Source organism: Budorcas taxicolor, chromosome 2, assembly GCF_023091745.1.
Source record: "Budorcas taxicolor isolate Tak-1 chromosome 2, Takin1.1, whole genome shotgun sequence".
NCBI classification, from domain to species: Eukaryota; Metazoa; Chordata; class Mammalia; order Artiodactyla; family Bovidae; genus Budorcas; species Budorcas taxicolor.
The window spans coordinates 70,275,344-70,293,531 of record NC_068911.1 but is presented as its reverse complement, the minus strand read 5'-3'; the positions used below and the strand labels follow the sequence as shown (position 1 = coordinate 70,293,531).

General features: G+C 41.6%; 1 protein-coding gene across 1 annotated transcript in view; it reads left to right on the top strand.

The window, feature by feature from the left end:
* MYO3B (myosin IIIB) overlaps window positions 1-18,188 on the top strand; it is a 427,435-nt gene that overhangs the window by 225,757 nt on the left and 183,490 nt on the right. The window contains 1 exon segment of the mRNA XM_052652976.1: window positions 18,105-18,184. Coding sequence (XP_052508936.1) covers window positions 18,105-18,184 — 80 coding nt within the window.

Here is an 18,188-nt window from a genome sequence, read left to right as displayed (position 1 = left end):
ATTAGCCAGAACCTCTAGTTAATAACATCTTGTAAAGCTCAAAATATATGCTGAAGAGATGATCACTGAGTCAAGTGATTTAGCTTAAACTAAAAGTCTTGGCTGAGTAGGGCTTCTAGGGGTTCCATGCGGCTCTAGTCAAATCCCCTATACCAGCAACATCTGCATCTCCACTCACCACTGAAACTCTATTCACTGTAAATTTAACAGAAACACTTTATTCCCAAAACTCAATAAATGTTCATCCAGCCTTCTGGATGATGAAATCCAGATATTAAGAAGGTAAGTAACTCATTCAAGCCTTCCTAACAAGTAACTGACAGACCTGAGAAAAATCCCAGGTGGTTCGACCCTAGCACTCACGGTCTTAACCACTTCACCTCTGCAATCTGGGGCTCCAATAGCTTGAGCAAAGATTCTGAAATACGAAGGGACTGTGGCATAAAGTTCAGGGTACGTGTAGGGAAGTGAGGTGAGCTAGAACCTACTCCTAAAAGGGCATTGGATGTCACGTTAAATAAATGTAATGCCACACATATTCACTCATTCATTCACATATATTAACTGAGTGTCTACTGCGAGCTAGGTAAATTGTGCTAAGTACCAGGTCTAGAGTAGTGAATAGAATGGACTTCACTTTCATGTTTCCCTTTCATGCATTGGGGAAGGAGATGGCAACCCACTCCAGTATTCCTGCCTGGAGAATCCCAGGAGCAGCGGAGCCTGGTGGGCTGCTGTCTCTGGGGTCTCACAGAGTCGGACACGACTGAAGCCACTCAGCAGCAGCAGCAGCAGTGCCTGCCCTAAGGGAGCTTAGACTCCAGTGAGGAGTCACAGACAGTGTTTTAATTAGATTCATGGGTAGGTTTCAATGTCACATCAAGGAACATCTTTGGCTTTGATAAGACATTTTCTGCTCATCTATGGTGCTCTGCTAACTGTGTAAAATGGTTCACAGTCAATTGCTATTTCTTTGGAATAATGAGTGTTTCTTTTTGGATGACTAAAAGAAGAATCTGTGATACTGAAGTTTGGCAAGAAGTAGTAGATATGATCCACCTATAAGGCAAGGGTAGGAATCATTTGAAATGTAGTTCCAGTGAATTATACCATCTTCAATAAGCTTTTCTTTTTAGCACCTAGTATGTGTAGAATGGGCTTCCCTGGTGGCTCAGACAGTAAAGAATCTGCCCACAATGTGGGAGACCTCAGTTTGATCCCTGGTTGGGAAGATCCCCTGGAGAAGAGAATGGCAACCCACTCCAGTATTCTTGCCTGGAGAATTCCACGGACAGAGGAGCCTGGCGGGCTACAGTCCATAGGGTTGCAGAGAGTCAGATACGACTGAGCAACTAACCACACACACACACTTGTAGAGCTCTTCACAAGTCTTGTAGAAGGTGCTGAAGAAATAATTTTTGATTTAATGAATGAGAATAGAAATACTTAGTGCCTGGCTTCAGAGATCTTATAACTGATATAAGGAAAAAAGCCATTTCTAAAGACAAATACCAATATAAGGTAAAATATTTGCATTGACTTGAAAGGACTCAGACACATATGCACTGACTACCTGAAGCCTCTAGAATTACTACAGAGTTGTGATGCTTGTAGAGTTCCTTTATCAGAGAATAGGAGAAGATTTTAATTGTGGGAGATTTGGACATCAAACAGTTATTCTGAATGCTGTGTCACAGTTTCTTAAAGCCAAGTTCTCAAAAAAGCAATCAGTTCAGTTCAGTCCCTCAGGCGTGTCCAACTCTTTGCGACCCCATGGACTGCAGCACGCCAGGCCTCCCTGTCTATCACCAACTCCCGCAGTTTACTTAAACTTGTGTCCATTGAGTCGGTGATGCCATCCAACCATCTCATCCTCTGTCATCTCCTTCTCCTCCTGCCTTCGGTCTTCCCCAGCATCAGGGTCTAAAATGAGTCAGCTCTTCGCGTCAGGTGGCCAGAGTATTGGAGTCTCAGCTTCAGCATCAGTCCCTCCAATGAATATTCAGGACTGATTTCCTTTAGGATGGACTGGTTGGATCTCCTTGCTGTCCAAGGGACTCTTAAGAGTCTTCTCCAACACCATAGTTCAAAAGCATCACTTCTTTGGCACTCACCTTTCTTTATAGTCCAGCTCTCACATCCATGGATGACTACTGGAAAAACTGTAGCTTTGACTAGACGGACCTTTGTTGGCAAAGTAATGTCTCTGTTTTTTAATATGCTGTCTACGTTGATCATAACTTTTCTTCCAAGGAGCAAGCGTCTTTTAATTTCATGGCTGCAGTCACAATCTGCAGTGATTTTGGAGCCCCTCAAAATAAAATCTGTCACTGTTTCCACTGTTTCCCCATCTATTTGCCATAAAGTGATAGGACCAGATGCCATGATCTTAGTTTTCTGAATGTTGAGTTTTAGGTCAACTTTTTCAGTCTCCTCTTTCACTTTCATCAAGGGGCTCTTCAGTTCTTCTTCGCTTTCTGCCAGAAGGGTCGTGTCCTCTGCATATCTGAGGTTAATGATATTCCTCCCGGCAATCTTGATTCCAGATTGTGCTTCATCCAGCCGAGCATTTCTCATGATGGACTCTGCATAGAAGTTAAATAAACAGGGTAACAATATACAGCCTTGACATACTCCTTTCCCTATTTAGAACCAATCAGTTGTTCCATGCCCACTTCTAACTGTTGCTTCCTGACCCGCATACAGATTTCTCAAGAGGCAGGTCAGGTGGTCTGGTATTCCCATCTCTTTAAGAATTTTCCAGAGTTTGTTGTGGTCCACACAGTCAAAGGCTTTGCATTGTCAATAAAAAAAAAGCAATGCCTGTACTTAAAAAATAAACCTTACATAAACTTCATCCTTCAGCACCATGACACATACCAGATTCAGTAGAAGAATCTTTCCGGTCAGTGCCATTTTATGAATGGTTAAAAACAAACAAAAATTTGAGAGAGAGAGGAAGGGAGAGTGAAAGAAGAGAGTGAGAAATATATATGATGGTGTCTGGAAAACCTGTGGCACTGTAGCTTAGATACTAGTCACACTGGCCAGGCAGGCCTGTTATAAGCTTTGTTGCCTATAGAGTGTTTCCTTTCTCAGTTTGCCTCTCCTTATTTTCTGGATTTTTAAGCAGCTACAGTTTTTCCCCAAGATCTGTCCCTGCATGTTTAGAGTAGGTCTTTGAAAACGTGTTAGGTGATAATAGTCATTCCTTGAAAGAAAGCAAAATAATTGGTAAGGGAGAAAACTGGACTTGAATACCTGTAGACCAAAAGTTAACCTTGAATGCTTTCAGAGTCTCAGTCAAAAAAAAAAAAAAAAGATTTATATAAGTGATGGTTGCATTCATATTACCAATCAGCTTTTCAAAATGACTGGTATTTGCTAATATGCAAACTGAAAGAAGCATAATTTTTCACTTGGAGAATACACATTATGAAGATGCACCTTTGAAATCACAGAGTGTATTTCAGGGCTTAGTGAAACAAAAGATTTTCTGACTTGGTGTAGAAATAATTCAGTGAGAGTTAGAGTGACAGGTAAGGAGGGATTTTATTAGTGCAGGACACTTGTAAGAGATGCAAGCAGGCAGGCAAGGGAGTGCTTCCCTGAGAACTTAGTGGCTACATTTTTATAATCAAAGGAAAAATGGGGGGGAGGCTGTTGGAAAGACCCTATTCTGTATCTTTCTTGAGTAGACATCAAGTTTCTGTCATAAACCACTCCTCCAGATTGGGCAAGGGAGTTTTTTTGTCCCTATACGGTCAAACTGAAACTGTCATTCTGCTACAGAAATAGACCAAAAGGCAGTAACATGCTAAAATATGATAAATCATTTCAGGTTTTGGTGGCTCAGATGGTAAAGTGTCTGTCTATAATGCGGGAGACCTGGGTTCGATCCCTGGGTCGGGAAGATTCCCTGGAGAAGGAAATGGCAACCCACTCCAGTACTCTTGCCTGGAAAATCCCATCGACGGTGGAGCTTGGTGCAGGCCACTGTCCATGGGGTCGCAAAGAGTCGGGCACGACTGAGCAACTTCACTTTCACTTTCACTTTCACCTTTTCCTATAGTTTTGTTTCTAGTGAATGCGGAGAAGCATGTGCCAGGAATCATTCACTTGCTGAGCTCACTGGGCAGGATGTGCATCTCATTCCACCCTTGTTTCATTGTTTCTGTCACATGGTTTTATTGCTAAGCAAACCTGCTTTCTGGGATGATCTTTAATTTAAAGGCAATGGCACCCAACTCCAGTACTTTTGCCTGGAAAATCCTGTGGACGGAGGAGCCTGGTAGGCTGCAGTCCACGGGGTCGCTAAGAGTCGGACACGACTGAGCGACTTCACTTTCACCTTTCACTTTCATGCACTGGAGAAGGAAATGGCAACCCACTCCAGTGTTCTTGCCTGGAGAATCCCAGGGACGGGGGAGCCTGGTGGGCTGCCATCTATGGGGTCACACAGAGTCTGACACTACTGAAGTGACTTAGCAGCATCAGCCTGTACTTTTTCAGTTTAATCACCTACTTTCTTCCTTTACTCTGTCCCTATCACCTTGAATTACTTAATCTTTAAAACATCGTTGGGGGTAGCAAAATACTATACCTCTATCCCCACAGAGGAAAACAACAGAATGGGAAAAACCAGAGATCTCTTCAAGAAAATTAGAGATACCAAGGGAACATTTCATGCAAAGACGGGCTCTATAAAGGACAAAAATGGTATGGACCTAACAGAAGCAGAAGATATTAAGAAGAGGTGGCAAGAATACACAGAAGAACTGTACAAAAAAGATCTTCACGACCCAGATAATCATGATGATGTGATCACTAATCTAGAACCAGACATCTTGGAATGTGAAGTCAAGTGGGCCTTAGAAAGCATCACTACAAACAAAGCTACTGGAGGTGATGGAATTCCAGTTGAGCTGTTTCATATCCTGAAAGATGATGCTGTGAAAGTGCTGCACTCAATATGCCAGCAAATTAGGAAAACTCAGCAGTGGCCACAGGACTGGAAAAGGTCAGTTTTCATTCCACTTCCAAAGAAAGGCAATGCCAAAGAATGCTCAAACTACCACACAATTGCACTCATCTCACATGCTAGTAAAGTAATGCTCAAAATTCTCCAAGCCAGACTTCAGCAATACATGAACCATGAACTCCCTGATGTTCAAGCTGGTTTTAGAAAAGGCAGAAGAACCAGAGATCAAATTGCCAACATCCGCTGGATCATGGAAAAAGCAAGAGAGTTCCAGAAAAACATCTATTTCTGCTTTCTTGACTATGCCAAAGCCTTTGACTGTGTGGATCACAAGAAACTGTGGAAAACTCTGAAAGAGATGGGAATACCAGACCACCTGACCTGCCTCTTGAGAAATCTGTATGCAGGTCGGGAAGCAACAGTTAGAACTGGACATGGAACAACAGACTGGTTCCAAATAGGAAAAGGAGTACGTCAAGGCTGTGTATTGTCACCCTGCTTATTTAACTTCTATGCAGAGTACATCATGAGAAATGCTGGACTGGAAGAAACACAAGCTGGAATCAAGATTGCTGGGAGAACTATCAATAACCTCAGATATGCAGATGACACCACCCTTATGGCAGAAAGTGAAGAGGAGCTAAATAGCCTCTTGATGAAAGTGAAAGAGGAGAGTGAAAAAGTGGGCTTAAAGCTCAACATTCAGAAAATGAAGATCATGGCATCTGGTCCCATCACTTCATGGGAAATAGATGGGGAAACATTAGAAACGGTGTCAGACTTTCTTTTTTGGGGCTCCAAAATCACTGCAGATGGTGACTGCAGCCATGAAATTAAAAGACGCTTACTCCTTGGAAGAAAAGTTATGACCAACCTAGATAGCATGTTCAAAAGCAGAGACATTACTTTGCCAACTAAGGTCCATCTGGTCAAGGCTATGGTTTTTCCTGTGGTCATGTATGGATGTGAGAGTTGGACTGTGAAGAAGGCTGAGCGCCGAAGAATTGATTCTTTTGAACTGTGGTGTTGGAGAAGACTCTTGAGAGTCCCTTGGACTGCAAGGAGATCCAACCAGTCCATTCTGAAGGAGATCAACCCTCGGATTTCTTTGGAAGAAATGATGCTAAAGCTGAAACTCCAGTGCTTTGGCCACCTCATGCGAAGAGTTGACTCATTGGAAAAGACTCTGATGCTGGGAGGGATTGGGGGCGGGAGGAGAAGGGGATGACAGAGGATGAGATGGCTGGATAGCATCACGGACTGGATCGATGTGAGTCTGGGTGAACTCCGGGAGATGGTGATGGACAGGGAGGCCTGGCCTGCTGCGATTCATGGGGTCGCAAAGAGTCAGACACGACTGAGCGACTGAACTGAACTGATCCCCTCTCTAATGTGTTATGAAGAAGAGTGATATACAAATTAAAAATCTGAATAAGCTCACTTTTGCCAAAAAAAGCAAAGGAAGTGAAGGAGTAACTGGAAAGAGACCCCAGAAACAGAGCCAGGGTTATTTTCTCATGGTGATCAGCTGTGAAGAGAGAGTTAGCGAATTAAATATACTTGCCTCTGTCAAATCATTACTTAAGCTTCCTCTATTTATCTAAGCTGGGCTTCCCAGGAGCTCAATAAAGTATCTGCCTGCCAATGCAGAGACACAGTTTTGATCCCAGGGTTGGGAAGATCCCATGGAGAAGGAAATGGCAACCCACTCCAGTGTTCTAGCCTGGGAAATCTGATGGACAGAGAAGCCTGGCAGGCTACAGCCCATGGGGTCACAAAGAGTCTACTGAACACAGACACATGCACCATCATTACCATCCTCCCCTCTTCTATTGCTTGCCAAATTGCTAGGAAATAATGCATCATGTAGATTTTAGTTTTATCCTCTTTGTTTTGTTCTTTCTTGTTTTCCCTAACTCAGCCATCTCTTACAATTTATTTCACAACCATTGACAGACTTTCAGACCTGAATGGAAACCCAACACTACTTAACCTTTTTTACTCCAGTTCACTTACTATATTAATTTCTTCCCTGAACCCATGATCTTTTTATTGTCTGCTTAGTTTTGCCTCTCCTATTTGGAATAATACATTTTGCATTTGGAATAATATAATATCTAGCCTTTTCAGATGACTTTTTTCACTTCATAATATAAAGTTCTTCCATGTCTTTTCATGATTTCATAGCTCTTTTTTAAGAACTAAATAATCCATTGTCTTAGATATAACTCAATTTGTTTTTCCAGTCACCTACTGCTTACTCCTTGGAAGGAAAGTTATGACCAACCTAGACAGCATATTAAAAAGCAGAGACATTACTTTGCCAACAAAGGTCCATCTAGTCAAGGCTATAGTTTTTCCAGTGGTCATGTATGGATGTGAGAGTTGGATTGTGAAGAAAGCTGAGCCCCAAAGAATTGATACTTTTGAACTGTGGTGTTGGAGAAGACTCTTGAGAGTCCCTTGGACTGCAAGAAGATCCAACCAGTCCATTCTAAAGGAGATTGGTCCTGGGTGTTCTTTGGAAGGACTGATGCTAAAGCTGAAACTCCAGTACTTTGGCCACCTGATGTGGAGAGTTGACTCATTGGAAAAGACTCTGATGCTGGGAGGGATTGGGGGCAGAAGGAGAGGGGGACGACAGAGGCTGAGATGGCTGGATGGCATCACTGACTCGATGGACGCGAGTCTGAGTGAACTCCCGGAGTTGGTGATGGACAGTGAGGCCTGGCGTGCTGCGATTCATGGGGTCACAAAGAGTCGGACACGACTGAGCAACTGAACTGAACTGACGTCCTAGTTACTTCCAATTTTTGGCAATAAGTTCCTGTGTGGACATGTTTTCAGCTTCTTTGGGTAAATACCAAGGAACATAATTGCTGATCATATGTAAGAGTATATTTATTTTTGTAAGAAGCCACCAAACTGTCTTCCAAAGTAGCTGCCCATTCTGTATTCCCATAAGCAGTGAATGAGAGTCTCTGTTGCTCTACATCCTTGGCAGCATTTAATGATGTCAGTGTTCTGGATTTTGGCTATTTTAGTAGGTGTATCAGAGAAGGCAGTGGCACCCCACTCCAGTACTCTTGCCTGGAGAGTCCCATGGATGGAGGAGCCTGGTAGGCTGCAGTCCATGGGGTTGCTAAGAGTCAGACATGACTGAGCGACTTCCCTTTCACTTTTCATTTTCATGCATTGGAGAAGGAAATGGCAGCCCACTCCAGTGTTCTTGCCTGGAGAATCCCAGGGACGGGGGAGCCTGGTGGGCTGCCGTCTTTGGGGTTGTACAGAGTTGGACACGACTGAAGTGACTTAGCAGCAGCAGCAGCAGTAGGTGTATAATGGTATCTCATTTTAATTTGCATTTCCCTGATGATATATAATGTGGAGCATCTTTTCATATGCTTATTTGCCATCTGTGTATCTTCGTTAGTAAGGTTTCTGTTAAAGTATTCGGCCCGTTTTAAAATCAGGTTGTTTGTTCTCTCATTGTAGAATTTCAAGAGTTCTTTGTATATTTTGGATAATAGTCCATTATCAGATGTATCATTTGTGAATTTTTCCCCTGATGTTGCTTTTGATCAATATTGTTTACTGCCCTGACCAGCTCTCTGATTTACAGCGTAGGTAAAGTTTTCACATGTCCTGGCCACGGATGTCATGCAATCTTTTTTTGGTACCAGGTAAACATTACACTATCCCTTGTAGTCCCATCTCTCAAGAGTCTACCCCTCTTATACCACATTAGCAGACATCGATCTAGATTCAGCTGCATAGCACAGAGGATTTGTTCCACGAGTGCCATGGCAAAATGCTGCAGCACACACGAGTGTGCTCATCTACTCAAACTTCTCATCTGAGGTGTCATACTGTTGAGTCATAGAGACTAGAAATGATCTAAAGTCAGAGGTAGGCTTGGGATAAGAATTCAGGTTTCTCAGCTATGAGTCTAGCATTCTTTTCATTGCTTCCAGGCTAAAGGGGGCGAACTAAATAAGCACTTATAATTTCAAGCACTCAGTCATCATCCTGCAAAATGTGAAGTTACCAGCCTCTTGTTTTCTGAAAAACTGGGTGGCTTTCTCAGACTTAATTGAAAACATACTGTTATGCTTTACATAGAGAAATCTATAACTGACCCACCATCAATAGATAAGTTATGTTGAGCAGAGCTTCTAGGGAGGGATTTTTTATCTTATTTTATATTATATAAAATAGAATATTATATAAAAATATATCCCTATTTTATATTATATAAAATATTTTTTATTTATTACTTAGTAATCAGTTTATTCTCTCTTGCCTTGTCATTTAGTCTTAGACTCTGAAATGTGGGTTCTCTGTATTGCAACATGACCCACAAGAGATTTTACTCAAGACTCTGCCCCCTGTAGTAACTAACAAATGTAAATCCCAGAGTGGCTTGTATCCAAACCACCTTTGGCCACATGGTTGGATAAGTAGCTAAATAAGGCCACTGGAAGAGCAAAATTAGCTAAGCTTTTGTCCATGATCCCACCAGTAACTTATGATGTCTTAATAAAGTCTTCCTTTTCCATATTTTCTCCCTACAAAGTTCTTTACAAAAGGGTCATTTCTACTCAGTTTTCAGAGTCTTTCCTATGATGACTATTTCTATAAAATAATTAGCCTGAAATAATACTTATGCTAGAGAGGTATATTTTGGGATGACAAATTCTGCTCCCCTTTGTATGCAAACATCTCACCTATGTGAAGTAAAACATTTATCCATCCATGAATAAAGTGGACCTGGATTAGTTGTCAGGGAAGAACAGTAACATGAAGGTTTAGAACATAGACAAGGGAGCTTCAATGGGAGTATAGAGAAGGTCTGCTGGGGAGATTTCCAGGGTGGGGGCAAGGAAATAGGGAAAACTGGTTGTTGGGATAGGGAAGAGACACAGCATTAAAGCCATATTGACCTTCAGAAGTGGGAATAGGGATGTGAAAAGCTGTGTATGGGACTTTGAATATATCCTTTGGCTAAATTACAGTTCTGTCCAAGACTAGGCTTTATTGTACTAAAAACCACTCTGCTGCGTATGGATGTTGCTCTGAGACTGAAATAAATGATCCTTACATACGTGGGTACTGGCAGGTATGCGTCTGTGAATGTCATGTTTTTCTCAGTGGGTTAAGTCTTCATGGATAGGTATCAACTGTCTAGGTTCCAGCACTTTTGTGAACACATGTCATGTCACTTGGCAGTCATGGTATTTCCAAGCGAACTCCAAGAGAAACATGTGGGGAAGGCAGACAATACCCAGGGCTTTTCTTAACTAGCTCTATCTTTATTAAGATAGGCTGAACTGGCAGTTTCCACCCATGCGGCAGTAAAATGCAGGAAGCAGGGAGCCTCAGCTCCACTATAGACTGAGTTGAAGGGAAGTCTGGTTTCCTCCTTGACACGTTCTGATGATTTGATGCAGTTGTTTGCTGAGATGACATCCTGTTTATGAGTTTTCAAACTTAAAGAGGGAAGGAATTATTAGTTTTTCCTCAGCTATACAATTTTAGAATCTCTGGGCCACAAATCTTTAAAGCTATAGTTCTCATTTTAAATGGAAAAAAAAAAATCAGTGAAAACCTTGGTTTGGCTTCCTTCAAGCAGATAGTGTAAAGGTGTTCATTGTGCAGAAATTCCTTAAATTTCCAAACAAATGCCAATGAATGCAGAAATGGGGAAAGGTTCCCTTTGGGCATTAAATTTCCCACATACATGATGAAGTCTAGGTTGTGTGTTCAGAAAAGAACATTTGCTATATGTGCGTATCTTTCTTCATTAGAACAGCTTAGAATACAGGCTGATCTCTTTATTTCTTCCCTCCACAGAACTACAGCCACTTCCATGTACACATAAATTATCTGTGTTCTTTTCTTGAGAGATTAAGTAGACTGGGAACTCTTCCACCTCCCCCTTGTCCATTTATTGATATTAACACTCAAAGCCATAGATAAATGCCAGGAGAGAGAGTGAAATCTGCAGAACAAAATTCAACATTACCCTTTCTCTCTCCTCCGCCTACAACTGTGTCATTTTCTTGTCACTATTTTAAGTTATCTCAGTGTATCAAATCTAAAACAAGTTCATGTTATATAGACTTATAGGATAGATCATTATCTAAGTGTTTTTTTTTTAAAACATACCAAATACTCTAGTATGTTTTATATAACTACTGAATTTAACCCCTTGCATTTTTATTGGTTATAGTGCTATTAACTAAAATGAGAACATTTCATTTACTCCAAGTATCACCCCTGGGTAAGTCTGTCCCAAGCTGACCCCCTAAACATTACTCACCCTGCCTGTTATAATTAGACAAAGTAGAGTTCATTGCTCCCCGCAGGAAGGGAGACCACCATCACTCAAAGCTTTGGCAGTGTCTTGGAGAAGGAAAGGCTGGGTCACAATTTGTTGAGAGGTCAAGTTTGATTCAAGATGAGTCTTTCTAAGTAAGAGGGCTTAATTAGAACTACATAAGGATCACATGAGCAAGTGAAGAGGAACAAAAGAGGTTCTTGATGAGGGGTGAAGGAGGAGAGTGAAAGAGCTAGCTTAAAACTAAATATTAGAAAAACTAAGATCATGGCATCCAGCCCCATTACTTCATGGCAAATAGAAGGGGAAAAAGTGAAAGTAGTGACAAATTTCTTCTTCTTGGGCTCTAAAATCACTGCAGATGGTGACTGCAGCCATGAAATCAGAAGGCGATGCTTCTAGGCAGGAATGCTATGATAAACCTAGACAGTATGTTGAAAAGCAGAGACATTACTCCGCTGACAAAGGTCCATACAGTCAAGGCTATGGTCTTTCCATGTAGTCATGTACGGTTGTGAGAGCCGGACCATAAAGAAGACAGAGCACCAAAGAATTGATGCCTTCAAACTGTGGTGCTGGAGAAGACTCCTGAAAGTCTCTTAGACAGCGAGGAGATCAAACTAATCAATCTTAAGGGAAATCAACCCTGAATATTCACTGGAAAGACTGATGCTGAAGCTCCAGTATTTTGGTCATCTGATGTGAACAGCTGACTCATTGGAAAAGTCCCTGATGCTGGGACAGATTGAGGGCAGAAGAAGAGGGTGTCAGAGGATCAAAGGGCTGGATGGCATCACTGATGCAATGAACATGAACTTAGGCAAACTTCGGGAGATGGTGAGGGACAGGGAGCCTTAGTGTGCTGCAGTCCATGGAGTCGCAGTCGGACACGACTAGGGGATTGAACAGCAATAACAAGGATCACATACAATATAACCAGCCCATGATTGGTGGAAACAGCAACGTGTGAATTTGATACAAGGGATTCACAGAACCATGGAGTTTAAACAATGGACATTTTTCATAAAGAGTTGATGGGTCTTGGGTCTTTGGGGAAATTCTTGTAATGAACAATCAAACCATTTGTCTGGACAGGAGACTCCTGGAAAAGAAATTCATGTTAATGGGGACAGGAATAGCACAAGGTCATTCTCATTTAGACAGAAAGGTATGATTTTGGTTTTCAGTATCCAAACTGGGCTTCCCTGGTGGCTTGACAGTAAAGAATCTGCCTGCAATGCGGTAGACCTGGGTTCAGTCCCTGGGTTAGGAAGATCCTCTGGAGAAGGAAACGGCTACCCACTCCAGTATTCTTACCTGGAGAATTCCATGGACAGAGAAACCTGGCAGGCTTACAGTCCATGAGGTCACAAAGGGCTGGACACGACTGAGCAACTTTCACTTTCACCCACGCTGACTGTGGGGTACAACATAGTAGTTAGTTCTCAGGTATACTCACATAACTTAATCTGGCAGAAAAAAGAGCTGATGTTTTCTTTCCAACTCCTTTTGGGCAGCATTTGACACCAGCCTTTTACTTTTCAGCATTTCTTTGCAATCATTTATTAGCTTATTAGCCTATTTCTTGTGTTATGGAAAATTAAAACAGGAAAGTTTCCTAAACAAATGCCCACCAGCAGTCACCACCAGAACCCTGCAACCAATCCTTTAAACCCAGAGGGGGCAGCAGAGGGAAGTCAAATTTCAAGCCTGATTATTTAAAACAGCAACCCATCATCTCGGGCAACTCTTAAGAGGCAACTGAAATCCTGGGTGCTGGTTGCTTTCCAAGAGCTGAAAATCCTCCGAAGCAGGCAGGAAATTGCTATCTTTTAAAAGTTTTAGCCCTGTCTTCAGACCACTTGTCTCTTTCCCTTTAAGTTGGAAGCAGAGAAATTATCTCGGATCATTGCAAGCTCCATTTTAGATTCTTTCCTAACCCAGTTCCCACATAGGATATAAATTCCATCCAATGCCTCTGACTTCCGTTTTTTCCCGCTCCGATATGTCAGTGAGTCACAGGAGGGTGCTCGGGAGCAGAGAGGCATCCTTAGCCAAAGAGACTGTCTGGGGGGTGAAGCACTGAGGATGCTTAACATTTGAAAGAAGTGTGAACACTGTATTTACATTTAAATTAAAATGGAAACTTCTTATAGGTTATGTTTCTGAAAGGTGTGTGTGGCACATCTGCTGAGGTCTATTGTTTATTCATGCTGTAAATCCTTTGAAATGTGTTAAAATGCTTCCCACTCATTATAAAGCTCCTGCCACCCCTGGATTACGACTTTGATGTCACCAATCCTGCTTCAAAGGATTCTTTCTGGGCTATTAATCACAGTTTAGCCTCTGAAGATATCGCCAGAGAAAACATTTGGACATCTTTGTGCTAGACTTGCTAAAAACTTTGAAATCTTTAGTGTCTTGCAAATGCACAAACTGCAGCTTTTCCTTCCACTGACAACTTTTTATTTTGCTACAGAATCAAATGACATTTTAGGTGAAACAGATCTCTTAGTTTGGGTGGCTAAGGATGAGAGAGGAGATGAAGGGTAGGTGGAGAGGAAGGGAGAGGAGAGTTCCAGCAGGACACTCAGACCCTTCAAAGGCAAAAAGCAGTAGAAATCAGAGAGGCCAAGAGATGGACGTTCAAAGTGGAGTTGCCGTATCATTTTTTTCTCATCTTTCATTAATTTTTTTTTTTACAAACCAGAGTTCACAGTAGCAAATTAGTGAAAGTCCCTGTTCTCTTGCCCTCTACTGAGACGGTGTGAACTGTTCATAGCAAATCATCATCATCAATGTTCGTAACACGAAGTGAGCACTTTCCTTGTACCAGAGCTGGGTTGATAATGCTTTTCATGAATTATTTCATCTAGTGCCCATAACAGCCCTGAAAATTATGTAGTCATCCTCTTTCTGGTAGAGAGAGGGAGACACCTTTACGTATGGAGATTCATTCCTCTTGTAAAGTTTTCTTACAAAAGGGTAATTTCAGCTCAGTTTTCAGAGCCTCATGTGTGTCTATGTTTCTCAAAAATAACAACTTAAAATAATCAGTATGCCAAAGGGAGATATTTTATTCCTCTTCATTTATAATCTCCACTCAAACAAGTATTAGGTGTTATCTCATTGTGGCTTTGATTTACATTACCCTGTTAGTGATACTAAGAATCTTTTCATATACCTTCAGGCCATTTGTATATCATCTTTGCAGGCATGTATATTCAAGTTCTTTGCCCACTTAAAAAATCAGCTTATTTTATTTTTTGCTGCTGAGTTGTAGGGCTTCCCTTGTGGCTCATCTTGTAAAGAATCTGCCTGCAATGTGGGACACCTGGGTTTGATCCCTGGGTTGGGAAGATCCCCTGGCGAAGGGAAAGGCTGCCCACTCCAGTATTCTGGCCTAGAGAATTCCATGGACTATATAGTCCATGGGGTCACAAAGAGTTGAGTTGTAGGAGTTCTTTATATATTTTGGAAACTGACCTCTTACGAGATAGATGGTTTTCTCCCATCTTTTTCCCCCTGTTGATGTACAGGCCCAGTTGTCTATTTTTGCTTTTGTTGCTGGTGCTTTTGGGGTCTTACCTGAGAAATAATTGTCAAGACCAATGTTATGAAGCTTTCCCCTTATCCTTATATAGTTTCTGGTCTTACATTTAAGTCTTTATTATGAGTTGATCTTCAAGTATGGTATAATATAGGGTTTCAGTTTCATTCTTTTGCATGTAAATGCCCAGTATTCACAGCACCATTTGTTGAAGAGATAATCCTTTCCCCATTGTGTAGTCTTAATACCCATATCAAAGATTATTTGACTATATGTGCATGGGTCTATTTCTGGGCTATCTGTTCTGTTCCACTGGTCTATATGCTTATCTTCATGTCAGTATTGTTTTGCCAGATTATTTCAACTACTATAGCTTTGTAATGTATTTTGAAATTAGGACATATAAGGCCTTCAGTTTTTTCTTTTCCTTCTGAAGATTGTTTTGGAGTCCTTTGGGGTTCCATATGAATTTTAGGATTTTTTCTATTTGTCCAAAACTGTCATTGAGATTTTGATGGGGATTGCACTGAATTTGTAGATCTCTTTGGGTGGTGTGGACATTTTAACAATATTAAGCCTTCTAAGGGCTTTCCTGGTGGCTCAGAGGTTAAAGCGTTTGCCTGCAAGGCGAGAGACCCGGGTTCAATCCCTAGGTTGGGAAGATCCCCTGGAGAAGGAAATGGCAACCCACTCCAGTATTCTTGCCTGGAAAATCCCATGGACGGAGGAGCCTGGTAGGTTACAGTCCACGGGGTTGCAAAGAATCGGACACGACTGAGCAACTTCACTCACTCACTCACTCAAGCCTTCTAATTCATGAACACAATGCAGGGTAACAGAATATGTCACCCCAAAATATGCCAGTTTGGCATAAGGATTATTTTAAGCTGAAAGCAATTGAAAAGGAGCAGATATAAGAAAAGTTCTCTGCCTTCCCTGCATTTGCCCAAAAGCAGGGCATAAATTTGTAAAAATGTGCCCCCTCTCCTCTCTACCAAAAAAGGCAGAAGTTAATCACCAGAGACAACTCTAGACCCTATCAACTCAGAGACAGCACTAGAGGAATCTATATAATAAATTAGCCCTTATCTTATAATAGCTTCCCTATATATTTGTTGTTTATATATTTGTTGTTGTGGTGGACTGTAGCCCACCACAGTCCGTGGAAAATCCATGGGATTTTCCAGGCAAGAATGGAGTGAGTTGCCATTTCCTTCTCTAGAGTATCGTCTTGACCCAAAGAAAGAACCCACATCTCCTGCATTGGCAGGTGGGTTCTTTACCACTGAGCCACCAGGGAAGCCCTTCCTTATGTATCTACCCTTACCGTAATTTCCCACCCCTGGAACTCAAAGTTCTTTTCCTTTGTCTTTCCCTTCTTTATCAATTTATTGTTCTTGTGTTATAAGTCCAAGTTCTAACCACCCCTTTGAATTACTCATCACTGAATAATCCTATATATATTTGCAATGCATGCATTAGTAAACTTCTGATTGTTTTTCTTTTGTTGCTCTATCCTCTGTCAGTCTAATTTGCAGGGCCCCAGCCAATGAACCTAAGGTGGGTATGTTGTAGGAAAAGGGACCCCTTCCAGGGCCCGAAACTGGGCTCTTGTCTAATACTCAGAAAGGAATTGTCCGAGGAGACACATCTGCTGACAAAGCAAGAGATTTTATTGGGAAAGGGCACCGGGGTGGAGAGCAGTAGGGTAAGGGAAGCCAGGAGAAGAGCTCTGCCACATGGCTTGCAGTCTCGGGTTTTATGGTGATGGGGTTAGTCTCTGGGTTGTCCTTAGCCAATCATTTTGACTCAGAGTTCTTCCTGGTGGTGCACGCCTTGTGCAGCCAAGATGGATGGCAGAGAGAAGGATTCTGGGAGGTGGGCGAACAGGTGGTGTCTCCTTTTGACCTTTCTCAAACTTTTCTGGTTGGTAGAGGCTTATTAGTTCTCTGTTCCTTACCAGGACCTCCTGTGATAAAACAGCTTATGCAAATGGTTACTATGGTGCCTGGCCAGGGTGGGCGGTTTCAATCAGTGTGCTTCCCCTAACAGGTAGAGGAAAAAGTATATTTTTTTCTCCCTCACAATGGAATAGCTTTCCATTTATTTGTGCCTTTGTTGGTTTCTTTCAGGAGTGTTGTATAGTTTTCAGTGTATAAATTTTCACCTCCTTGGTTAAGTTTACTCCTAATTATTTTTATTCTTATTGATGCTATTGTAAATGGAACTGTTTTCTTAACTCCCTTTTCAGATTTTCATTGTTAGTGTATATAATGATTTTTTTGTATGTTGATTGTATATCCTACAACTTTGAAATCATTTGCTAGTGCGTGTAAATGACTGGTGGCTCAGAGGTTAAAGTGTCTGCCTCCAATGCTGGGAACCCGGGTTCGATCCCTGTGTCAGGAAGATCCCCTGGAGAAGGAAATGGCAACCCACTCCAGTATTCTTGCCTGGAGAATCCCATAGACAGAGGAGCTTGGTAGGCTACAGTCCACGGGGTCACAAAGAGTCGGACACGACTGAGTGACTTCACTTTCACTTTCACCTTCACATATGTAAGGTGATGTCATCTGTGAATGGAGATAATTGTACTTCTTACTTTGCAATTTGGATGCCTTTAATTTCCATTTCTTGCCTAACTGACCTAGCTAGGGCTGCCAGTATTGTGTTGAATAGAAGTGGTGAGAGCGGACATTCTTGTCTTGTTCCTAATCTTAGAGGAAAAACTTCCAGTTTTTCACTGTTGAGTACATGAGTTATAGGATTTTCATATATGGTTCTCTTATGTTATAGTAATTCCCTTCAATCTCTAGTTTGATCCCTGGGTTGGGAAGATCCCCTGGAGGAGGCCATGGCAACCCACTCCGATATTCCTACCTGGAGAATCCCATGGACAGAGGAACCAAGCAGTCTACAGTCCATGGGTCGAAAAGAATCAGACACGACTGAGTGACTTAGCACTAGTTTGTTAAGTGAATGTGAGACTTTGTGCTTTCTTATTTGCTTTTTAAACTAATATAAATTTAATTTATATTATAAATGATAGCTTATAAATATTATATTTTACTTATAATTTATATCATTGAGTTTCAAAATTTTTCCAAATGTTTCAAGTTCAGGGCACATCATTTAGAACATTCTGAAAAATACAGGGACTCAAAGGGAAAAATTACTTATCATACTATTCTTTAACTTTTCCTTTGCCTTAATTTTTTGTCTTCTTTGCACAGGTAACTTGGCCCAGACAAGAGCCAGGATAACAGCAGCCTCAAGATCTTTGCCTCCACATTTCAGTTCTGGGAGACTCAAGGTGA